Here is an 18081-nt window from a genome sequence, read left to right as displayed (position 1 = left end):
AAACGTCAGGAACTACAATGCCAAGACCACGGCAATACAGCCCGGAAAACCCCCAACAACCATAGTTCAGTTTTGCTTTGTTTACAGAAGGCCAGGAGAGTGGGAGCTTTCCTAACCTCCTCAGGTAGGCCATTCTGTAAAGTGGTGCCACCACAGAGAATGCCCGTGTTTGGACAGTTAATGATTTTGCCCATGTGAAGGTTGATACCTGCAGAAGGCCCTGTTCAGATGAGTGAAGTTGCCATGGTGGAGTATAGGGGGAGAGGCGGTCCCATAGATACGGTCCCATAGATACGGTGGACCAAGGCTGTGGAGAGTTTTGTAATAGCTAATAACTTGAATTGGGCTCAGTAGGAAGCCAATGGAGTGACTGTAGAATGGGTATAATATTCATGGTTCTCCTAGCTCCTGATAATAGCCAAGTTGCAGCATTCTGCTCCAACTGGAGTCTCTGAGTTAACTGAGAGGAGAGACTAATGTAAAGTGCATAGCAGTAGTCAAGTCTCAATGTTACCATGACATGGATCCATTTGGCTAGATTGGCTGTGTCTAGGTAGGGGGCCATCTTCCAGGCTAGACTGAGTTTGTGGAAAGCATTTTTTGCAGCCCCCTTAATATGCTTTTCTAGCAGTAGTGCTGGATCCAGTATAACCCCTAGGTTCCCTGCCTTCCTGACCAGCATCACTTCCATCTTGCCTGGGTTCAGTTTCAGTTTCTTTCAGCCATTTGACCACAACCGTCAAACAACGATCTATCTCTGCTGCGTCCTGTGATGATTTGGCAACTGAAATATAGAGCTGGGTGTTTTCTGCATATTGATGGCATCTAATTCCGTAGCTGCGAATGAATTCTCCTAAAGACTTTACATAAAGGTTGAACAACATGGGATTGCGCCCTGTGGAACTCTGCAAGATAATGTTTATTCTGTAGATAGTTGGTCCCCAACAGCTACCCTTTTAGTCCATTCCAAGAAAAAGGATTTAAACCAGTCTTAATGCAGGTCCTTTGATACCCACTTCTTCCTCCAAGCACCTCAGCAAGATGGCATGGTCTACTGTCTCAAAGGCAGCAGTTAGGTTGAAGAGGAGTGGAATAATACTGAGGAGAACAGAAGAGGCACAAGAACCCATGGATTCTGGACATTTTTGTCAATCCATTTTCATGCTTTTCTCTGCAGCCATTGAACACTTCGCTCTTTGTTCCCATTTAGCTTCTGAGTTCTATAGACGTGTGCATTCTGGTTTCATAATTGTTGTGTTCTAGAAACTAGTGTTCCCATAATGAGAAATATTTCTTCATTTCAAGTATATATGTTTTTTAAAACTAGGTTGATAAACCACATATATAGCTTCATCAGAATTGATCTTATCTGATCAGAAGATGAGCATGTTTGTTTAGAAGGAGGAATGTTGAAATTTCCAGGGACAGCAGGTCAGTTTAGGTAACCACCTGTATTATCCTTGACCTAAAAAACTGCTGTCTGCTTCAGTCTAGAATCCATAAAAATGGAGGAGTACGACTCCCTTCGGAAGTCATGCCTTTAATAATGTTTGTTTCACCTGTACTTAGCATATTTTCATTATTATTTTACCATTGATTTTAAAGTCATTGTTTGCATTTTTGTAAGTACTATATACAAAATTATCACGTTAGCGGTAAAGATAGCATTACACAAAAGCTCGTACGCATACATTGTCCAGGCAACCCGGCAACATCTACAGCTAAATGGGTTGATACTCCTGCAGTTTCATAAACCAATAAAACATCAAAACTCTTAGATAAAATTTACATAGAACTCATAACATTTAAAATCAGACTCTTCCAATTTACCGAATTGGCTTTGTAGAATTTCATGTCTCAGCCCCTTTGGAGAGTGTTGTCATAACCTGCTTTGTGTGATTTCAGAGTAATAAGGACGGACTCTGTGCTTCCAGCAAGTACTCTCTAATTGATACGGGCGTGGGAACAAATGAAAACTGCGAGTCGTTGGGTGGTGTGTGGGTCGGGATAGGGAAGGAAAACTTTCACGTGTCTCCTGCAGCCTCCGCTAGAGAAGCCAGTGCTGCAAAACGAGCTTTCCTGCTCCCTAAGCCTTGTGCTGTTGTAGATCACAAAGGCAGGCTTGGGGGTAGCAAATGGCAGAAAGAGGAAGGGGGTGTTGCAGCATGTGAACCACTTCGCAAGTAGCGGGCGCATGAGCCACTTGTTAAGGGTTGATGGTGGGTCATTCTCATTTAAAGGGCCTCTGGGTCAAAACCATGTAACCAGTTCAGTGCCCTAGAAATAGTGATACCTCCACCTAAATAAATATTGTTATTAAGTGTGAATGGCATCGAGCCAATCTACAAACTAAGGAAGAAGGCAGGAAAGTCTTAGAGGTTCCTGGACAATCTACCCTAGTAGAAAATGTCTTTGCTGCCAATTGCAGTCTGAGGTTATGGCTTTGCAAAATGTCCTTTGTTAGGTGTATCCAGTTATTCCTTGAAGCTAATGAAATTCTTTCTTCCTAGGAAAAGTCTGCTAGCATTTTACATCCCTGCTTGTTGGAAACCACACACTATCCTCCAGTCTAAACAACTTATTGGGCTTATTTTTGTTTTCTTCTTTTTATGCTAGCTCCTTATTTATGTTGAAGTCCTCCCCTTCTCTTGATTAACTATGGCTTAACCTGGACAGATAACTGTTCCTGCTTTGCACACAAACAGAATCTGCTCATGAACTGAACTGTGCCTAGTATATGACCCTTGCCCCTTCTCCAAATTACAGGGTACAAAGATTAGAACTTTTGATTTCTTACTCCTGCTAAATCACACATTTAGACAGTGCCGCACCTAAAAAAACTCCTCTTTTTTCATCGCTTACGATGTGTGTCTTTCAGCACCAGCTGTTTGGTAACCGAGCCTCCCCTCTGTCATGCTTCATTACATTTTAACAACCTTCCTTTATAATGGACTGGCAAAACTGTTGTATTTTGGTGTGGAAAGAAATATCGGAGGCTGCTCTAGTCCCACTTACAAACATACACAAAGTAAAATGCCCTCTAATTATCGTGTCTTGGCTTAATTAGAAATAGTTGAACGTTGCATGAAGGATGAGTTGATCGCATCTAATATCTGACAACATAAAAAATGCATGATGTTGTAAATACAGAGCTCATGTAAAACACACATGCAGCATGTTACGGTAACTAGCTTTTGAACCTTGTTGAATGACTAATTCATGAGTACTTTCTGTTACGACTGCTATTTGCCATCTTATTTTGCTTTCTTATTTGTAGGTACCAGCAGACAGGTGTTAGGTGGCTCTGGGAATTGCACTGCCAGCAGGCGGGAGGAATTCTGGGAGACGAGATGGGATTGGGCAAGACCATCCAGATAATTGCCTTCTTGGCAGGTCTGAGCTACAGCAAGATCAGGACTCGTGGTTCAAATTACAGGCAAGTGCTCTTCTGCAGACGATCAGTCTGTGGAGCTCAATTAATATTTCATTGGATGTATTGCTGTGGAGGAGGGCCCTGTGAATTATTAACGACATTTCAATTACAGTATTCCTTTAATTCTTTTAGTGGGGGACATCAAAGGAAAAATTTTACGAGACAATGGAGCTGGAGGGCAGGAAAAATTAAACATGTAACACTCTTAATGAATTCCAGGCATTGATAGTTCATTTTGCAGATGAGCCTCACCAGATATTTTGGGTCAATATTGTGTCTAAGGTTAGCTAGCGCAAATGGATTGCTTACAAATTCAATTATGTTAATATCAATAGTTTACACAGTATAGAATTTTCAATTAGATGCAAAAGCTTTAGGCGAACATGTTATGTTTTACGGTACAATATTTGCCGTGGCAAGATAGAAGCTGACTACTTTTCAGGAAGTCACATGTTACGAACATGAGAATCCTGTGTGGTTGTGAACGTGAGAGTCAACTTCCTTCGTGTTTGCTCCTTATTCCTCCTCCCCTTCCCTCACCCCTCCCTATAACCTCAAGTATGAAGTTATTGGTGGCTCTCAGTCCAGAGGAGTCAGTAAAACGTCTTGAAACTCCTAGAAAACCCAGTGAATAATAGTTGTGTAATTGTGCTCTTCTGCCTGAAGAGGCCCAAGCATGTCATATTTGAGACTGGAGCTCTTTGATTGAACGCATGCATGCTTTCAGATTTAGTATTCCAACTTTATATTAAATGTAGGAATGATCACAAAGCTTGCAATTTCCAAGCCAGGACCTTCACCTCTGATGCTCAGATTAAGGGATTATAGTCATTTATTACGTTAACAGTACAGCATAGATGCTGTTGACAGAGCCGTATGCTTCAAATACAATTAATGATCTTTCGTATAGAACGTGACGTGTTTTCCTGGAGACCTGTTCTGTTCTTTAGCATAATTCAGTTCCTAAGAAGACATTGCTTAGCATAATTCTGCGTATTACAATCTCTTCCAAAATCTTACTTACCTCCACCAGTCATCATTTCCCCTCCTTTTCTATATATTTCTTCTAAGTATCTATAGATTACAGACATAGGTGACTGTAAGATTTTCTCACATGAATCCCCTGTACTTTATGAGATTTGTTAAAAAGTACATCCGTGCTGTGACACAGCTGCTATTAATTTCAAGGGAAATAGGCAGGCAAAGTTCCTCTTCATTCAGAGGACTTTTATCTGTGCTCGAGGCACCCTTTAGCTTTCCTGTGACACACATAACCAAAGTGATACTGATGCATTTGTCTGTGGATGTTTTGGCTTTAGAATGCTACAGGAGACTAGATCCAGTTCATTATTATTTATTGAAGTTTATGTTCTCCTTCCAAGGGAACATGGTTCACCCTCTCCCCCCCCCCCGCCCGCCCCACATCTTATCCTCACAGCAACTGTGTGAAATTAGACTGAGAAGTTATGACTCTTCCAGTGGTATACTGCTGGTCCTGGTGGAGGGAGGGATTTGAACTCAGACCTTCCCTTTCCTTTCCCCTATCCAGGATATGGTGCCTGTGTTCAGGGGCTGCTTGCTGTAGGCACTGTACCCATTCCTTTGCAAGAAACAGGAAGGAGGAATCCACCCGTTCTCCTGATTAAGGGACATGAGCTCACGTATGTTACTCAACTCCCTGAGACAGTGAGGGCACATTTGACACTGTTGGAGATCCCTCCATTCTCTCTCTATTAGAGAGAGAGTGATATATAGTGGTTAGAGTGTCAGACTAGTATCTGGGAGATCCAGGTTCAAATCCCCACTTTGCAGTGGAAGATCTCTGGGTGACCTTGTGCCAATCACACCCTCTCAGCCTAGCCTACATCACAGGGTTATTATAAAGATAAAATTGAAGGAGAGGAGAATTATGTAAGCTATCTTGAGTCCCCCTTAGGGAGACAAGTGGGGTATAAATAAAATAAAGTGAATGAAAAATGAAATATGCATGCAAGCTGCATGCACTGTACACTGGATCCACGCCTCTTTGTGTCGATATGTATTGTTAGTAATTTTATTTGCTACATCCTGCTCCAGTTTTGTTTGTTTTTTAAATCTTGCAGGTTTTAAGCTTCATTTAAAGCTGCAAACAGCTTGGTTCCCTGAATTTAACCCACAATCTGGATTTGTGTTCCTTCTGAAGCATTGTGACAGGGTGGGTTCCTGCATCCTCACCATGAGGAATAGTTACTAGCATAAATTTTGGAGAGCTGCCCCAAAATGCAACGGCTTTCTTTTTGAATGTTGGTATGGGCGCTTGTCGAACAAGTAACAGAGCAGACAGCAAGTGAAGTGATTGGTTCCATTGCTTTTGTAGCCTCCCATCTCCCCCCTCTAAAGTAGCTTACTGTGATATCACACTTTTATTTTATTTTTAGGTAGCTCAAGGGGTTTGATCCCAAGACTTGCTAAGGCAGCCGTGGCTATAGGTATTGTGGGAAACGCTGCTCCTTTGAATTAAAACACGCACACAGCCTTGATGCCACATTTGATGAATGGGAACAACTTGAGGCTTAAGCATGAAGAGACGTGTGGGTCACATTTTGCATCATATTTTCTCTCTCAGACAAATAGGAGCGGCTGTGTCTTTTGAGTTGGAACCTGGTCAGCCAGGTGAGAAAGAAGGTGAATTGTTTCAGAATTCCAACCTTAAGACCGTGATTCCAGTCATGAATGCTGGTGTAGAATGAAACGGCAGTACTCCCGATTTGAAAACGTACACAGCTTTTGATAACTGAGCACCTGACAACTGCGGGCCATAGCACATAAAATGTAATTATTGCAATAATGGACACATTACAGCATAGCTGGATTTTTTTAAAAAATCACACACCTTCCTCCTTTCTCTTTTTTGATTGACTTGCTTTAAGACTAAGGCAACACATCTTTGATTTAGGCGCAAACTGCATCTTTTCTTCCTTGGTAGCATCGCTTCCCCCCCCCCCCCATCACAACTGCTACTGATATAGAAACCAGTAGGGTAGGTCAATTAACCATCATGCTTTGGATTACAGCCCAGATCTTATTATTAATATAGTATTGTGAAGGTAATGCTTCAGTTAAAAAAAGTACCGGATATATTAACCTAAGAACTAAATCACTTACGAATGAGAGCGCCCCCAGGGAACATCCTGCCTAATCCCTAGGGCAAAGTGCAGACAAGGGAGGGTCCTTTCCTTGCTGTGGTCCAACAGCTTGGATCGATTGTTTCTCCCCCCCCCCCCCCATTTTGAGTCTTTCTTGTCCTTAGGTGGGAAAGCCTTAGTCACCTGGTCAGTTTCATGTGGAAACTGTTGGAGTACTTAACTGTGGCAACAGAGAGATTGATGCAGTATAATATTAAGTAACATAACATACCAGTTGGTAGAAAAATAATGGGCTTGCCAATATTGGTGCTAAAAAAGATTGCAGAAGGGGTGAGGAGTGCAAATGGGTTGCATTTTTTGAAGACTGAAGCTCCCAAGTTCTCGTTTCAGAACTCTGAAATGAGACCTTGGTTATTGGCTTGGTTTCAAAGGTGTTCTGGAATGTTTACGAATATTCAGTCGAGAGAGAGGACGCTTTCTTAGGGATGCTGAAAGGTGTGAATAGTCCTCCTGAGAGAGTAGTACATGAAGGGAGGGCGGTGTTATGTGAACATCCATAATAAAAGGTATACGTGGGGATGTTATGGCCTATGGATCTGTCTGTCTGTCTGTAATAGAAGGTGGCTCAGTGATATAGCTTGTGGAAGGTTCCCCAGCAACTCCAGTTAAAAGAATCGGGTAGTAGGTGGTGTGAAAGACTTCATCCAAAGAGCCTGGAAAGCTGCTGCCCGTCGGGGTGGACAATGCCGACCTTGATGGACGGATGGTCTGGTTCAGTAGAGGGCAGCTTCATGTGCTCTTGAGATGGTACGAACAAAAAACACATCTATGGCCGCTGGAGTGTATCTGCTTGTATTTGACAATTACTATTTGAGTGCTAGGTGGTTTGCTTTACCATGTTGCATCAGAGACGTTCAGTTCCGTCTGGGGAAAAGATGGCAAACTTCTTTCTTTCACTTTGGATTGATATTATGAGGATAACCTCCTCTTCACACTACGTACTGGTCTGTGCTCCCTTCTCCCTCCAAGACTGCGCCTTTATTCCGCAGCCTATATACATTATGTAAATAAATTCATTCATCATACTCCCTTTCTCCCCCCCTCATTCTTGTTACCAAAAACTCCTAAATAAAAGCATGACACTGTTGCCACTAATGTGACTGTTAGACAATATATGCTCTGATTGTGAGTCCTTACCAGGTGAAGATTAATGCATTCGTGCCTAGGAGAACATCTGAATAGTGGATAGCACGCTGACCTTGTACTAAGGGCATTTGGGTTGGATCCTTGCAAAGCTTAGGAAATCACAAACTCCCAGCCTAATCTACCTCTTGGGGTTTTTGTGAAAACAAAGTAGGTTAACCATGTGTCCATTTTCTTGAGCTCCTTGTCCCAAGTAGTTTTCTTTCCTGAAATGTTGTCCTCTGTAATGTAGAGGTTGGACTAGGTCAAAGGTTCAAATGCTAACTTTGCTGAGCAGATCACGGAGTAGCCTTGGGCCAGATGTTCACCCTCTCCGGTCTCACAGGATGCTGAGGATAAAGTGCAGAGTGGGGAGGATAAAGTGCAGAGACCACGTAAGCTGCCTTAAGCACCTTGTAGAGAAGACGTTTTGACAAAGCAGGGGTCCACTTCGCTCCTTGTGCAATTGACAGTTTCTTCACATAACGCTGGTGCTTTCATGGTGTTTTTATCTGGCGATCTACTTATTGCAGGTTCAGAGGTCTGGGTCCAACCGTGATTGTGTGTCCAACCACTGTGATGCATCAGTGGGTGAAAGAGTTCCATACTTGGTGGCCTCCATTTCGGGTGGCAATTCTGCATGAGACAGGCTCTTACACAAACAAAAAGGTACCTGTTCATTCCAAGCGTTATACATTAGAAACTTCAAGCTTTGTGCTTTACTATATGAATGCTTTATTAAGCATAGCTATTGAGAGCCTCATAACGAATATTAAATAAAAATTACTTTGTTGTTAGCTGGTGTCATAGCATTGTTTTCTCTCTCAAACCACTGCCTTCTGATTAGGTGATAGCCTGTCTCCTCTTTATCTTTGCAGTATTTGCTTTTTTTGGCATTAAACAATATTGTAGTGAGTTGGAGATACTCAGCACCACTAAAATCTAGCTAGCAGACTCTGTGGTTTTGATCTTCTCCCCCTGAGAAGTTAAAGACAAACACAGCTTGCAGTGTTAAACATATTTATTTCCAGTCAAACAGCCTGCTTTTCTTTGCATTCTGAACTGCCCTCTCATGTGCCTTCTGGTTAGAAAAGAGTCCTGACTTTCTGTTCTAATGGGCCATATGATTCCAGATAAGCAAGGGGTTATACAATCATTTCTTCCTCCCTAACTGTAAGAGTCCTGGGTATGAATCCTGTGTAGTGGTTGCATTAATCTGTCGTTCTTTCACCCCTACCCCTTCTCTAAAGGGGTAGGGGTGAGGGGGGTTGAAGTGAGGGGGGGGAGAGACAATACTGTCCTTCCTTTCCACCATTAGAATACTGCCCTTCCCTTCCACTGGTACAGGAACAGGGCAGCCTCCACCCCCGCTGATGGATTTTTGTCCATAAGAGACCTGCAGCTTCCAGAGGAGTTAGCCGTGTTAGTCTGTAGTTGCAAAATAGTAAAGATTCCAGTAGCACCTTTAAGACTAACCAACTTTATTGTAGCACAAGCTTTCAAGAACCACAGCTGTCTTCATCAGATGCATCCCCATAGTAGAAGCAGATGCATCTGATGAAGAGAGTTGTGGTTCGCGAAAGGTTATGCTACAATAAAGTTGGTTAGTCTTAAAGGTGCTACTGGACTCTTTACTATTCTGCAGTTTCCAGCATCAGCCCTTTGGAGGTCTTGGAGGCTAGGGTTGGAATGGGAGGGCAGGAAAGAGATGGGTTCCAAGGGTCCTTTTTGTGCATGCACCATCTTTATTTTTGTTTAGAGAATTAAATCTCCACCTTCCCAGAGACCTGCTTCAGGCATATCACAAAGTAAAAAACAGTACAATTAAATCATTAAAACAATAATGTAAGTATAATCAGTACTGAGACCCACCAGGGGACATAAACAGGATAAAACAACATTAAGCAGCAAAAATGATACCCATAAAACAGTCCTCAGACTAGAACCAGACCATAAAAACAGCTGATTAAAAAAAAAAGAACCCATCAATTAAAATGTTGGGTAAAATGTTTTGGCATAGCAACTGTAAGAGCAGTAAGATAGGTGTTGGGTGAGCCTCAAGGTTGTCCAAAGGAAAGGTGCCATCTTTGAAAGTTCTATCTCTGCCACTTGGCTTTCTTCTGCAGGCAAGAGCAAGAGAGAGCAGAACTTGTGAAGAGAATCTTAACACCTGGGCTGGACATATGATTCAAACCATTGTGTCCAGTTTGAAAAGAATTTACCTAAGGAAGAGCTCTGCCAGTAAAATGCCATTAAAATTAGTCTCCCCCCCAAGTCACTGAGTTCTTCTGAAATTGTTGCTTTGTTATAACTGATTTCATCAACCTGTGAAATGTAAAATTATATGAACATTCCACTGAGATAATTTTGAGAACAAGATGAGAGCTGTTTAGCTCTTACCAGGGCTAAATGACTTTTCACAATACAGTAAAATATCCCTTTAAATATTTAGTTTATTATAATATTCAACTGGCGTGAAGCACAATTGCACTGGATTAAACATATTACGAATAGTCAATGTTATGATGAGGTGCATTTTTAAAAATTGGCTTTTAAATGCTGAAAATCAGATGTTTATTTTAATGCTCACTCTTCTACCAAGAAACTCAGGGAGACATGCATAGAGTTTGCTTCTACCCATTTTATGACCTCAGTAGCCCTTTGAGGTTGGGTTGAGCAACTGTGACTGGACCAAGTAGTGACCTTTTGTGGGGGAGACCCAGCCCTAGTTCATCACTTTAATCGCCACGCTCCATTGTGTCTTATGATGGGTTATTATATGTGATTGAAGCAGTAGGGGGAATCATATTAGTCTTTTCCTGGAGTTCAGTTAAGTTGGAGTCCCCACCTGCCAGGAACTTGTTCAGAAGTACTGCAGTAAGTTAAATTGCAGACCATCCACTGAAGTGTGTTTCTGGAAGTTACAAACGAACATAAGACTTTTTAATTTGCTTATGCACCTTACTCAGTCAACCACATGTTAATGTGACACTCTTTTTTGCTTATTTTTGATCTCTTACGACTTATCCAAAACTTAGGTAAGTGCATGGAAGTGATGCTAGTCATCATCCATGGTAAAATAGCTATTTATGCGAAGTAAAAATTACCAAAGCTTCAAGCGGTGCATTTTTGTATTTTGGCTGGAAAGCAACTGAAGTATGGAAACGGGGGATTCTCAGGGTTTGAGTAAGAAACCTCTGGGCTCCACAGCATGCCTTGCACTGTGTAGAGAGAAGCCACAGGGCCTTTATAAATACCTGCCAGTATGCACACTTCTGAGGGTTCTGTAGTTGTACCCTAAATTAAAAATTGCAGTTGGTGATGAGCCCAATTCTAGTCATCTAGTAGTGATTAATTACCCATGCTCACTGCATTTTCAGATCTAGAGCTCTTCCAGTTGATAAGAACTTTAGTCTTTGCCAAAGACGAGGTGGTCCTTCCTCCTGGTCTTGCTTATATTCCAAGCGTTATATTCTCTTTTCCATGGGAGAAGAAGCTGATCTACCGTTTTGTCTTTTAGCCAGCGTGGGGAAGAGGGGCTCATAATTGTTAGGAGGTTCCTCAATTTTCAGTTGGGAAGGACTCTAACCACCCAACAATGGGAGTCTTTGTCCGTGACGTTCAGTTTTCTCAAGGCCTCATTGTGAAGGCCCCGTTCCAGCAGACTCCTCGTTCTAAGGGTAGAGACTGCTGAGGGGATAAAATGGTTTTTTTTAAAAAATCCTCTCTCTGAAAAGGGGGAGAAAAACAAGACGGGGGGAGAACGAGCCAAGTCAGCGTAGCAGTGTTTTCCCTTCGAACACCAGTCATCGTTTCCATTGTAGGATGCAAGTGATTTCTCTCCTGTTTGTACCTCATTTTCAATTTCAACTCCTTTTGTTCTTATTTTTGTGCATGTATGTAAAATTATTTTTTATTGATGAAATTAACTTTATGAGCTAGATTATTCTGTAGTGAGAGATACGATGGTTTATATTTTTGTGTAAAGCACAGAGGGGAATAAACATCCGCCATGGACACTTCAGACTGCAGGTTTGTCTGAATCAGGCCTCGCTTGTTGTATGATTAATGATTGCCAGTAATACAATGAACATCGCACTGGGGTTGCACAGAGAGAGTCCTTTGGCTGTTGCTGCACATCCCATGTGGGGTTCAGCATCTTTATTGTCCTCATTCTGAGCTAAGGAAAATTTGAAGGACCACTGCCTGGTCTTCTGCCCGAACCTTTGCTTGTCATCACTGTGTTGATGAACGGAGAGGGGGCTAGCCCGGTCCCGTAGGGACCGTACTGCTGTTGTTTACCCCGGTTGACAGATTGCTCTACTTGCACTGAACAGGGGAGATGGGGGGTGTCGCTTCTTCTTATACATGAAAGCAAGGCTGTCTTATCCACCCCTTAATAGCTTTGATGTTATATACACAGACTGATTGAAACAGAGTCTCTCGGGGATCCTCCTCTCTTCTGTACAATTTCTGTGTAACCTTTCTTAGGTATAGTTACGCTTCTATATGAGGGAGGGGGTTCTACTTATGGAAGTGATCTAGCACTTTCTGGTAAATAGACATCCCCTCCTCCTGGATGGGGGATTGTTGTTTTCCTGCTACCTGGAGGAAGCAACATGCCAGACTTCCATTAGGAAAAGGATGAATTTATTACTAAGTAACCATATTCCTTGTTTTTTGTGCAGCACATCTTTGGAACACACGAAGCTGCCTTTATAATGAATCAAACCACTGGTCTGTCCAGTCAGTACTGCCTTCTCAGACCAGCAGTGGCTCTTTGGAGTCCTCTGGAGAGAGGACTTTTACATCACCAACCACCTGATCCTTTTAACTGGAGAAGCTGGGGATTGAACTTGGGGCCTTCTGAAAGCCAAGCAGATGTTCTACCATTAAGGGACAGCCCCCCTCCACTTTTTCCCCGCAAAGGACCCAGAAGTCTGTTAAAATGGAAGAGAGAAGGCTATGAGGGGGCCACAGTTCTGGTTAGATGGAGGGAAAGCTGTAAATGCCGCTATGATAGTTAAGGGGCTAAGAAATTGTTCTGAATTCTCTTAGTCTTTGCTGAATACATTATGGGGGAACAGATGATACGCTTTCCTCTTTGGGCAAAGACAAAGAGAGCAGATGGAGTGGTGAGGGTTAACGTACTAGGTTGGCGCAGTTCAAGGGCAAGCCTGCATTCCTAGATCTACCCAGGTTTGCCATCTTGTTTTCGTTCCCTTGCCTTATAATCCATAGCATCCGATTTGCTCTTTCATCAAAACATGTACCAACTTGGCATTTCATGGAGGGTATCCACCATGACCCCAAGAGCTCTTTCCTAGTCAGTCCTTGCCCTTTTAGGCTCCATGAATGTATAAATGAAGTGTGGCTTTTTTGGCCCTAATTGCTTTATACTTACTGTGTTGTTACCCAGAGGTCCTTTCAGAGCTTTTTGCCAATCACTTATCATCATCCTGGTTATCATCATCCTGAAAAATCCAGTCATCTGCAACTCGGTCCCCTTCCTGCTCTTCCCCCAGAGTTTAAGCTGTTGCAGAATTGATCTGCATTAAAATCTAGCATTTTCTTTGTTGTCATCCTTCCCTTTCCACCACTACCCTTTTATCTCTTGGAACCGTTTTTCCCTTTTTGATTTTTTTTGCCGCTGTATCTAGTGATATTTCCAGTTTTCCTCTGCTAACAGTCTTCTGCCCCAGACCCTAGCTTCTTCACAGTCCTCTCATCAACTTGTGCTTTCTTCCCCTACATGCTAAGCAGGGTACAGTTATCAGAAATCCAAACTTTCAGTAAAAGAAGAAGTTAGAAACTCTGGCCTGCAATTCTGGGAGGGAGAAGTGAGGGTGGGGTAGGTTCAAGAATTAGTTCCTGGACAGGGAATGGATATGCTTACAAAATAGTGGTTAGCACTGGGGGGCGGGGGGGGGAGCTCTTGCAAATCTCCTTCCCTTAACTGAATTGGATACCTGTAGCAAACCTTACCTTACTCTGGACCAGAGAAATGGTTGGTGATGAATGCATGTTTTTTTTTAAAAAAAAAACCTCTGTTGCATCTGTGTTCCTTCATTGTCAGCACAAATCCTTGTTTAATAAAGATTTGGCTTGAAGGAAATTTTAATTAATTACAGGTTCAGTAAATCCTGAGTAGAGCTCTGCTGTGTTGTGTGTACAGAGAATGGCCTTCGTGTGCCTGCGTTTGTACTACTCTTCTCTCCGCTGGCTGACATTGTGATTTATGACTGTTGTTTTCCACCACTACACTGTTTGCCCTCTAGGAGGGATTGGTCTCCTGAGCCTCCATAATAACAGCAGCACTTTCACAAAACATCTTTTAATGACAACATTGTAGCCGCCTTCTGTAAGTCAGGCTAATTGCAGACGTACCCTATTAATTGCAAAATCTAGGAGAGGTTACATATTTTACAAGCTTTTAATTTGAAATCGCCTGAGATGATTTGTCTTAAGTGTTTGAGTAGAGATGCCTATATTATTTTTCAATAGACATTGCTCGGAAATAAGGACAATAAATCTGTATTCAGAAAATATGTGCCTCGCTCTCCCGGAATGATTATCACTTCTTTCATGCAGGCTGGCTTTCTAAAATTACAGGTTTTGCTTATGGGAGCAAGAGAGCTCAGATTTTTACAGCCAGTTTTGAAAATTAGAGAATTATGATTATTGTTAAGCACCAGTCTATATCAATTACATTCACAATAAGATTTTCTCCTTTAATTAATACTTAAAAAAAAAATAGTTTGGTATCTCTCGTCGAGAAATACCTCCCAGTCTTAGAAAATCAAAATCATATGGAATTTAGTAGCATTAAGTGACTCTCCTACAGAATTATGTGAAAACCTATTAAAGAACAAAGCTTCAAATTTTTAAACAAAACTATCAATGTATTGGAAATTCTCGAACTACAGTTATGATTGCTACCTAAGAACAGTATTGTACAGAGGAGGCGTGAACTAGTCAAAGGAAGCATGACGTATGGCACTTGCACCCCAAACTGTGGGTCAGTGTAGGAGCTCCTGTGTTGTACTTCCTGTTAATGTCTTGCCGTCTTCTGATTGAAGGGCCTGGTGGTTGCATGTATTTCATGTGGTGTTCTCCCTCCAACAGTCCTTTCAGACTGTAGGAAAATTAATGCCGATGGTTATACTCTTTATGTAGATTAACAGACACATAGATTGGGGGTGAGGGGTGCATTGTGCAGAGAGAAGGGGGCAAGTTTATCCTTCCTGCCTGACTTTGGTCAGGGGAGGGGAATGCAGGAAAGAATAGTGATCCTTGCATCTGTGAATTGTCACAGTCTCCTCTGACGGTCCATCTTGGGGCTGTAACAGCTTCTCACAACCCTGTTAGAGGTCAATTCAGTTTTGCACAAAAAGAATCTACACCCTTTCTTAGAGGGGTCTGTGGCATGCACGTGTGTGCTCACACACCCTGCCTACACACCCAGTCCCACAATGGAGCTGGCCTCTTATCCTGTCTAGACCTTCTTATAATATGTCCCCTGAAGCTTCTCCTGGTCAAGACAACCTTCTTTCTGGCTGCCGCCTCGATGCTCAGTGAGCACTCAAGGCAGACCCACCTCTTCTGATACGGTTCAAGGATAAGGTGTTCTTACAACCCAGTCTGGAAATACTCTGTAAAGTGGTGTCCTCTTTTTGCGTAGAAAATACTGACCCTGATGGACCAAGAGTCCGAGTCAGTATGAAGCAGCTTCATGTGTTCAACTTCTCGCTCTGATAATAACTGGCAACGTATCTTTCTCTTTGTAGGTGAAATTGATTCGAGAAATTGCGGCTTGTAATGGTATTCTGATCACCTCCTACTCGTATATTCGCTTGCTGCAAGATAACATCCACGGTTACGACTGGCACTATGTGATTCTAGACGAGGGGCATAAAATTCGGAACCCGAATGCTGCGGTTACAGTTGCTTGCAAACAGGTACAGGCCTGGAAGTCAGACAGTAAGCATTTTGGAGGTTTTAAGTGAACTCTCTTGCACAGTAATAAGGCACAGTCAGGTTCGGTGGGTCATTTGCTCCAGATCCCATCCTTGAGACTGACCTAATTTCATAGTATATAACATGCCGACTTTATTCAGCTTCCCTGCATTTTTTAGTATAAAATAAGCTTAATAATAAAGGTGTTTATTGCATGTATTTTGGACCTTACATATAATTATAAGAGGTAACCACGATTATGTGAAATGTAAGTATCGGGGATTTCACACTCCGTTTCGGTGTGAAGACAGCATATAGCTTGGAGAAGCCATGGTGCAGATACCCTATTTAATTATTGTGGGTTGGATATTACAAACCACAAGTGCAAGGCACTTGGTGCAGTGGCTCTTCCCTGCGTCTCCCCTTCTCCCAGCAGTTCCCCATTATCTCAGTGATGGGAGTCAAACTCCCCAATGGACAAAAAGCCGTGCAGCACAGAGGGCTGCAGCAAGGATGGAGAATTGGGCGAAATCTTTGTTTCCTCCCCAGCTCCCAAGTGAAGCTTTTTGCCCCAATGGAAGCTCTGCTGACAGCAAAGGAGGCAGTACCATCTTTCCCTTTCCCCCTCCTCACTGCTGCCCGCACCTGTTATACCATCCTTTTTTTTTCTTTCTGTATTCCCTCTTACTATTATTTTTTTTCCAACAAGAAAGGGCTTTATTTCAGAGAAATGTATGCTGTGTACAGGTAAAATACAACAATTCATTGACAATTGGCATATTTTTCTGTACTTGTAAAATGCATTATTAACTCCTCCTGTAGTTCTGCACTCCACATCGAATCATCTTGTCTGGCTGTCCAATGCAAAACAACCTAAAGGAGCTCTGGTCTCTCATTGACTTTGTATTTCCTGGGAAACTTGGAACGCTTCCCGTCTTCATGGAGCAATTTTCCGTTCCAATAACCATGGGGGGATATGCAAACGCATCTCCAGTTCAGGTAAAATTAATATAGTGCATTCTACAGCCAGTGTATCTTATGCAGGTACGATTGAAAGCTCAATCGTAGGTTGAATGTGCACGTTCTAGTACATTATCCTGCATAGCAACTCCTTAGCCAGGAAAGACTTAGGCAGAAAGGGATCTGGGAGTCTTAATTAACTGCAGGATGGCTAAAGGTCATGTGATGTAAATACCAGTGAAGCACTTAGTATCCTGAGAAATGCAGTGGTCATGACAGATGATCGCACCTAGGTTTATAGAAATGGTCGAAGCCATCCCTGTGTGCCTTAAGCTCCGTGATATCTGTAACTGCAGGGTGCTTTGGATTTATGTCCTTGAAGAGCAGCCTCCCCCCCATCACAAGGCAAGCCTCTCTTGAAACCAAAGAACTTTCCAAAAGCAGTTTGTTGGGTCTGTTAAAAGAAATGGGTTTTTTTAAACACCTGGTACTTTCTCTTGCATGTGTAACATGATGTGTTATTCAGTGGTCAAAGCGTAGTACGTGTCAGCCATCTCAAACTCAGATACTTTGGTAACTGTTGACCGTCCCCTGCCTGTGTTGCCAGAGAGTGGAGAAATACACAACTATAGTGCTGGTAGAAAGTGCTGTCAAGTCATAGCTGACTTATGGTGACCCTGGTGGGGTTTTCATGGCAAGAGACTAACAGAGGTGGTTTGCCCATTGCCTGCCTCTTCAACCCTGTTTTTCCTTGGCAGTCTCCCATCTAGTTACTAACCAAGGCCGACCCTGCTTAGCTTCTGAGATCTGATGAGATCAGGCTCACTTCGGCTATCCAGGCCAGGGCACACAACTTATAGACATTCATGAAATTCAACAGAAACTGTCAGTCTGTGTTCACTTTGGAACGTTCTTTCTTTAACATCCTGTGGCAATTTTTACCATTTTAGGTAGGTCAGTATAGACCAGTAATTGTGTTTTGCCTGAAGAAAAATACATGTTTTGTATACATTAGCATTGCCTCTCCAGATCGTTACTTAACTGTGAAATCCATTTTTGGCCAGAGTGACCATTAGTTTGCAGTCTCAGAAGGAATTCCTGTATGGCAGTTTCACAGGTGGCCCACCTGCTTCATTGCCTAGTAACATCTGGAGGTCTGCAGTCTTCAGTTCCTGTCCACAATGTTGTGTGGGATTTATCTGTATGTTTGAGCACTGATACCCATGTTAATTGGCAAGTACTCAAGACATGCCTTCTATAATTCCATTTGATTATTTGTTTGCATGTAAATAGGGAGAATCCTATAAATGAAACAAATGCCACCAAATTACAGAACAAATGGACAGTATCTGTTCTGAGAGATACTGATTATTTAAATAGTGTCTTTAGACACCGTCGCTTTTTAATATAATACGAGTTTTCTTG

General features: G+C 42.3%; 1 protein-coding gene across 1 annotated transcript in view; it reads left to right on the top strand.

Annotated features, from left to right (window-relative positions):
• Window positions 1-18081, top strand: part of ERCC6 (ERCC excision repair 6, chromatin remodeling factor) — a 63013-nt gene that overhangs the window by 26459 nt on the left and 18473 nt on the right. The window contains exons 7-10 of the mRNA XM_054983985.1: window positions 3278-3436; window positions 8274-8409; window positions 15528-15698; window positions 16519-16695. Of these exons, the coding sequence (XP_054839960.1) occupies window positions 3278-3436; window positions 8274-8409; window positions 15528-15698; window positions 16519-16695 (643 nt within the window). The remainder of the gene's footprint in view (window positions 1-3277; window positions 3437-8273; window positions 8410-15527; window positions 15699-16518; window positions 16696-18081) is intronic.

The sequence above is a fragment of the Eublepharis macularius genome, chromosome 6, assembly GCF_028583425.1.
Source record: "Eublepharis macularius isolate TG4126 chromosome 6, MPM_Emac_v1.0, whole genome shotgun sequence".
Classification (NCBI taxonomy): domain Eukaryota; kingdom Metazoa; phylum Chordata; class Lepidosauria; order Squamata; family Eublepharidae; genus Eublepharis; species Eublepharis macularius.
This window is presented reverse-complemented; position numbering and strand designations above follow the sequence as displayed.